Source organism: Nannospalax galili, unplaced genomic scaffold (genome assembly GCF_000622305.1).
Source record: "Nannospalax galili isolate Female #2095 unplaced genomic scaffold, S.galili_v1.0 scaffold233, whole genome shotgun sequence".
Lineage (NCBI taxonomy): Eukaryota > Metazoa > Chordata > Mammalia > Rodentia > Spalacidae > Nannospalax > Nannospalax galili.
In genome coordinates, this window is record NW_008333818.1 from 128,153 (window position 1) to 135,765 (window position 7,613).

At 42.0% G+C, this 7,613-nt stretch overlaps 2 gene segments (V, D, J or C); both read left to right on the plus strand.

Annotated features, from left to right (window-relative positions):
• Positions 1–7,613, plus strand: part of LOC103730388 — a 148,490-nt gene that overhangs the window by 102,340 nt on the left and 38,537 nt on the right.
• Positions 1–7,613, plus strand: part of LOC115069533 — a 138,734-nt gene that overhangs the window by 96,709 nt on the left and 34,412 nt on the right. Inside the window, 1 exon segment of the V gene segment in view lies at positions 2,511–2,520. Within this exon segment, the coding sequence occupies positions 2,511–2,520 (10 nt within the window).

Below are 7,613 nucleotides of genomic sequence, written 5' to 3' on the forward strand. Positions count from 1 at the left end.
TGGAAAGCGTCACAGATGGATAAAATAAAACAAAAAAGAAAATCAGGGAAGAAAGACAAAGTTGAGGAAATACTATTATTTGACAAGAACAAAAATAAAAACATAGACAAGAAAATAATTTTCAAGAACTCTGGATCACAAAGAGTCCAAACCTCAAAACCATCATGGCAGAAGAAAGAGATTTGATAAATCCTATTCATAGAAAACCTGTACTATGAAATTGTAGCAGAAAATGTCCCCAAACTAGGGAAAGAAATGGACATTCAAATACAGACGGTATTTAGAAACTTGACTGACCTTGACTAGAAAATATTCTCTCCATGACCTATGTGCTTAAGATATAAAGAATCCACAACAAAGAAACAATATTAAAATCAGCAAAAAATTAAAAGCCAACACACATAGGCAAATTCATCAGAATCATACCAGACCTCTGAGCAGAAAACCCAAATGCCAGGGAAGAATGAAATGCATTTCAAGCATTAGAAGTAATTGTCAACAAGTATAACAGTATACTAGAGTTATAAATTAAAATCCATGTATAACTTAAAATCTTCCCAGAGACACAGAAATAAGAACTTTTTAACTGCCAAACCAGTACTATGGAAGATACTAAAAGGATTCGTAAACACAGAGAAAGATTGTCTCAGTCATGAGAGCACAGGAACGAATAAATTTCATGAGAATAGATTAAGAAATGAGAAGTAGGAAATGATTATGTGCAACTCAATAAAGCAAAAAAAATAACTTCTAATACAAATAGAAACAAACGACATTCACAGCAACCTGGTAAACAACCACCACCAATAATAAACCCCACCCATTTTACTAGCCAGAATCAATGCGTCTACAATGAAATGTTTATTCAGGAAGTGATTTTTACTGAATAAATTGAATTTGTGCTGTGGGGGACTTTGTAGCTGGGGAAATAACAGAGGAAAGGAATTTGGATTTTAGGAAAAGAGAGCCTAGAACTTCACAATTGTGTTTATAGAATAATAACCAATACTGGAGTTGAAGGAGGAGTTGACTAAGACATGGTCTAAGGGATCTGAAGAAATGTAGGATGAAAACAATGATTTAGAATCTAAACACACCTTTTCAAACCAAAGAGATACCAGAAAGATAATAAACCTGTAGCAACATGTCAAGTGAAGGCTAATCTTCAAGCTTGAAGTACAGAAATTCTAATATTCTTGGATTATCAGTTTTAGACAAAGTGACAAGAACCAGGCCAAGAATCACTTTTTAAGCATTTCTCTCATTTGGGATACCTGCTACTAAAAATGTAAATGAATAGATGCTAGAGCAAGTGTCTCACATCCAAAGTGCAGTCTTCTGAACACTTCATAGCAAGCAATGTCATGTTAATTGCATTCCAGAAAATTTCAGGCAACACTTCATGATATCCTGTTTGAGCTAGTTATGAAAACAGAGATGTGTGTTTAGTGCAGATTTCCAAGGTGACTATGATGTACTAATGACAACATGATCAAGAAAGGAAAATACCTTGATATTGAGGAAGATGAGCATGGTATGGGTTTGATCCTTCATCCATTGCATATTGAGGAAGTTGTTACTTAACCTTCATCCATCCTCTTTCAAAATGCCTGCAATCCACGAGCTCATTTAGAAAGGAGAGTGGGCTGAGAGCCCACATTCCTAAGGAAAGCTGCATCCCTTTCTGATGACCACTGATTTTTTTGTGGGTCTCAAAGCCTTTTAATGTCCTCTTCCTATCCAATGGATTAATCATGCTCACATGTAAGAGACATAGACTGTACTGATAACCTCTCATGGGGTCTCCATTACCTAAAAGCAACAAGCCTTGATCAGAGTGACTTTAACTCCACAGTCAGAGTATTTCTAAGGATCCTGGATTTTCTTTCTTCTCTCTCATCTCTTCAGTCTGTGAAAGCCTACCTGAGTATGCAGGGATTTGTCTTCCCCTGATTCCCCCATAGCAGCATCCTTCCAAGAATCAGCTATTCTTCGGTTATACTCTTAGAGGAAAAGTTATCACTTACAGGCCTCCTATTCAGAAAGAGGCACGCATAGCAAAGCTGGTGCAAGGCTCGGGGATAGGGAAAGCTGCAGGATTGTGTGTGAAGGACAATGACACCCCACTCAACATGGCTTCCTCTTCCCGCAGTGAGTAGAAAGGCCAGTTCTCCCCTGCTCCTTTTCTTCTGTCATGCACTGGTGATCCTGGCCCTTGTGGGAGCTGCTGGTGAATTCCAAGTCTTGCTCTAGGCCCTTTCCTTTCCTCTAATTGGAAAACTTGGACTCTATCATCACTGTTGTCTGTTTTCTTCATTCTGATGTTCTACACATCCCACAGCATCCTTCTTCCCACTTTTCTGGGCTGTTGATCTTCACCTTTCTCAAGTCTCCCAGAATCAACGCTCACCACATTCTTCATTACATTCAAGGTGACAATCAGAGAGGCTAGAAAGAGAGGCTCGGGGACTGTTCCATGAAATGAATCAGCAGGCTTACTGCTTGGCATCAACAACTGGGATAGCCTCACAAGAGGGGTTTAGGGAAAAATGTATACCTGAAGAAATTTAAGACCTATTATTTCCAAAGATTTACCTATAGGATTCTGACTTTCTATGTCTGTGGTATTGCCAGTATACTGGGATTTAAGGTTCATAGGTGGCATTAGCATTATTCTCAAATCATGAAAATCCAACATTCATGGAGAGCAAACAAGTGATGCTTTTAAGAGGGAAGCAGGCAATGGGCAAGGAAACTAACTTTTCATTGGCTATCATTAGTGTGTTTTTATATCATTCCTTCTGTCCCAACCCCGGTGCTCAGAAGAGACCTGAACCAATTGGGATGTGTCCTTTCACTGGGGAACCCTTCAACATGTGTTGCCTACTGGGGACAGAGTGCTCCCTGCTTTCTTGTAGTCTTTGTGCTCAGAAAAGAACCCCAATAGCAGGAAGCAATGCTAGAGCTGAGGAATCTACCTTCCAACATCCTGATGAATTGACTTCTTTCTATCTCCATCCAAATTGCTTTCCCTGCTGCTGCTGCTGCTGCTGCTGCTGCTGCTGATGATGATGATGATGGTGGTGGTGGCTGTGGGAGGCTGTACCTGCCAGGAGAATTCTGTCCCCTACTAGGTATGTCTGAACTCTGGCTACCTCTTCTGTGGAGGTTCCCTCATCAATGACCAGTGGGTAGTAACTGCAGCTCACTGCTACAAGTCATAAGTGCTGGGACCCTGGCTGGTCAGCCCGTACCCTGAGATACCTTGAATAGGATGGCATCATTTGGGGCAAGTGCTGATATTGTACCGTGAATGGGAAAAGCCATGGATGAGAAAAGCATCTGTCAGCAGTAGATTTCCACGACCTTTGGGTGAACACTGACACAGAATAGGAAGACTCTCACACCCAAACAAACCCATAAAAGAGCCAGGACTGTGAGTCATTAAACAAAAGAGAGTTTATTTTAGTATCAGACATTAAGGAGAAAGGAGAGCAAGGACTATTGCTCAGGTCCCACATCAGGGAAATGATCCCAGAGTTTTTAGAAAACCGCCAAATAGTGGTGAAATCTTGCTTTTCTTCTTCCACAACCGTATATTAGAATGGAAACTGCTGTTTCTACTATGGGTTCTCAGTTTTAAACGTGCATCGGAAAAATAAGCAGGGCTTCTTAAAACATGGAGTTCAGGGCTCCATGCCCTAAATAGTGATTCAGTGGATCTAGAGTTGGGAAAGAGAATGTGAACTTCTCACAAAGTCTGAAGTCACACTGCTACAGGGCCAGACAGCACATTTTGGGCCCCACTGGATTAGAGGCCACATAACAATAGTTCTTACCAATGGAAAAAGAATGAGCCCAAGTTCCTGTTTGTACCAAAGAAACAGAGGATGAGAAGAGCTCCAAACAGCTTCTTGTGTCCAAAGCTCTGGCTACAGGAGGCACTATCGTAGCAGTAGGACAATTAACAGTAACTGCCATCTTCACCCCACCCGCTGCATGCTATCTGTCTCTAAAGAAGAAAGGGTCAGGGGGTCAAACCAGATATCAAACACCACCCCTCTATGTCTCCTCTGATACTGCTTAAAGTTCCACCACAGACTCTCAGAGCAACCCATGAGCACAGAGTTTGAGAACTTTAGAGAGTCTTGTCAATGGGGAAAAGCCTCCATCATGACTCTTCTTTGCAACAGCTGCATCCAAGTGAGTCTGGGGGAGCACAACATCAATGTCCTTGAGAGCAATGAGCAGTTCATCACCGCTGCCAAGGCCATCAGCCACCCCAGCTACAGTAGCTGGAGTCTGGACAATGACATCATGCAGATCAAGCTTTTTCCCTGTAACCCTTAATGCCCGGGTGGCCCCTGTATTTCTGCCCACCTCCTGTGTACCTGCTGGCACTCAGTGTCTCATCTCTGGCTGGGGCAACACCCTGAGCTTCAGTACTGAGTAGGACCCTTAACCTAATACTTCCCTTTCTTTGCAAAAGTTACAGAACCAAGTATTTCTCTAGCATTAACCCATTGAACTATCAGGCTTGCAAATACATTTGATGCCCAATATGCAAAGGTTCTAAAGTGGGTACCAGATATATTTGCATGCTCAATGTGTCTATCCTTGGTATGTAAGAACAGAATAGATATAGAAGGTGTTATTACTTCCCGAAAGGACATCAACAATGGATATTTTTGGATCTAAAAGCCACCATTGCTTGGTAGGACTTATTATCTTGGGGAGTTGACCACATTATTCACCTCTGGTTTGCTAATCTCCAGACCCATCTAAGTCACCTTCCTTTTTCTCATTTCCTCAAAGCCAACAACCTTGATCTGCTACAATGCCTGCATGTCTCACTACTATCTTAGGCTGACTATGAGGCCCTCTACCCTGGGAAGATCACCAAAAACCTGGTCTGTGCCTCAAGAGAGGCAAGGATTCCTACCAGGTGCCTGACTCCCTTCACTTATCAAACCCCTGTTCTCCTGGGAGTAGGATTTGAATGTTGAAGGCTATGAGACAGGGAGGGTCATACAGTGGTTCCATGGAGTAGTGAGGAAGTCTCCATGAGGCATGGAATATCCTTAGTGAATGTAGAGGGTAAACCACCATGAAAGGATATGCAACCACAGGCAACTAGAATGGGGGATCAAGTTCAGAGAAAACGTGGCCCTACTTCAAAGAACGCTTTCTTCCTACCTTTTGTCTCTCTTCCCCAGGGTGACTCTGGCAGGCCTGTGGTCTGCAATGGACAGTTCCAAGGAATTGCTTCCTGGGGCTATAGCTGTGCCCTGAAAGACAATCCCAGAGTATATACCAAAGTATGCAACTATGTGGACAGGATTTAGGCCACCATTGATGACAGTGAAAATCCATGCCCCCAGTCCCTCTGCATTCACTATTCTAATGAAATGAATTTTCCTCACTGAATATTCCTCTTCCTTCTCTCTCTACCCCTTGGGCACAGAAAATATGTTCTCATTTATGGTGACACATTTCTGTCCTTCAGGGATGTGGCAAGCTTCTACATGCCAAAATATATTTCATAGAAGAGTGATTTGGCAGAATATGAAGATACAAAGCTAAATATATAAATGGTAAAAAGAATGTCATATGTGGTCGCTCATGCCTTTAATTAGCACTCAGGAGGCAGAAGCACATAGATCTCTTTGAGATGGATGCCTGCCTGGTCTGCCTAGGGAATTCAGGACAACTGGGGCTACATGGCTGTTTTCTTGAGAAAAATAAAGTTGATGTTACATATCTTTGTTGGTAGCCTTTTATACTTACACATATTCTTAAACATAATTATTCATTTTAAAGAATAAAAAATATATATGCAAATCAGGAAAAAGAAAGCTTTCTTGACTTTGGTTGCAGTGGGTCATGCCAATGTGTGCATTCACTGGCATGGACAAGACCTTTGCTCTCTTTGGCTATGTTGAGAACCTCTTTGTTCACAGAGCAAACACATCTAGAGTTGTTTTTATGCCCAGAAGGAAAAGAACGTCCTCTATCTCCGTTCTTTATCCTGAGGCCTTTATCGACATCTTATACTTAGTTCCTTCTCCCTTCTGGAGTGGTCATGATTGCAGAGGTAGAGGTAGAAAACAGAGTTGCAGAAGCTGTTAGCTTGCAGTAAATCCTCCACCTAGCAGATGATGAACTGGGAGCCCCACTCCATTGGCTGCCAGGCAACTTGACCTAAAAAGATGCCACTTCCATGTAGTTTCTACCCCTTTTTTAAAAATGATTTTATTGAATTTTTGTGGACTTCATATAGAACATTTCAGTCACTCTTAATCATCTTTTTACCCTCTCTCCCACTGGCACCCTCCCACTACCCCCCCCCCCCTGGAATTCATACATTCTGTCACTTGTCTTAAGGCCTATTGTGTCAAGTCAGTGTCCCCAGACGTTCCTCAGTGCACGTTCATCCACTGAGGTTTAGTCAGCCTGTCTAGGGTCCCTCGCTTTAGGAAGATCAGCTTTTCCTCATCTAGCAGTAATCAGTTGCCAATATTTCTTCAGCTAAGATTGGGGTCTGCTTACATTTACCCAGTCTATGCTGGGCTTTTGTCTGCTTGAGTTTGCATGGGTCTTGCACATCCTGATGCCATCACTGTAGGATCCCAGGAATTTGTAGGATACTATTTCCATATGGTTATGCACCTCCTCCCTGGCTCTTACAACCTTTCTGACACCTCTTCTGAAATGGTCCCTGAGCCCTCGGTGGGTAAAGTTTAATATAGGAGTCCTGTTCAAGGACCAGCATTCTGCAGACTCTTAATCTATCGACTTTGGCCATTTGTGACCTTTTGTGATCCTGGGTCTCTGTCACATGAGGGAGCTTCATTAATGATAATTGAGATATTCATTAGTGCCCTCTTTACTCCTTGTTCTATGTTCCATGAACCTTAGGTGTGGAGGTTGCATTATAGATGTGTCGCTTAGACTTGGACAATTCACAGACAGTTTCTTTATAATGTGGTTTTCAACCCTTTAGACTGAGAAATTTGAAGTTCTCATCTAGAAGAGCTATTGTTCTAATTTCATTCTTCTTGCTGTGATGAAATACCTGACAAAAAGTATCACAGGTGAATAAACCATTTATTTTGCTTCAAATTGTAACTTATATAATGGAAATGGTAATTAAGAACTTTGGATCAGGAAGAGCTCCTATGCAAGAGATAAGACCAGGGAGATAAGCTAGAGTCTTCTCCCCCGCCCCCCAACCTCCTGTGGTTACCCAGGATAGAAGTCTTTTGTTCTCCAAAGTTTAGAAAACTCTGAGATAAGAGAGAGGTATGGGGGAAGTTCAGTAGGAGTCTTCCTCCATCCTGCCCCCTATGGTCAACCTGGAAGGAAGTCTTTGTAACCCCTGCAGCCATACCGCACCTTGCTTAATTATCACCTGTACCTTTTACTTAATTGCCACCTATGTGCTGTTTTGTCTTTTACTTGTACTTCCTCACATGAATATAAAAACCCCTAAAACTGGACAGGGGTACTGGCACCTTTAAGGATGGATTCCTGTTTCAGTCCTCTAGCATAAAATTAAATCCCTCTCCTCACCTGATTTTGGCTGCTGATCTCTGATTTTCCCATAACACTTA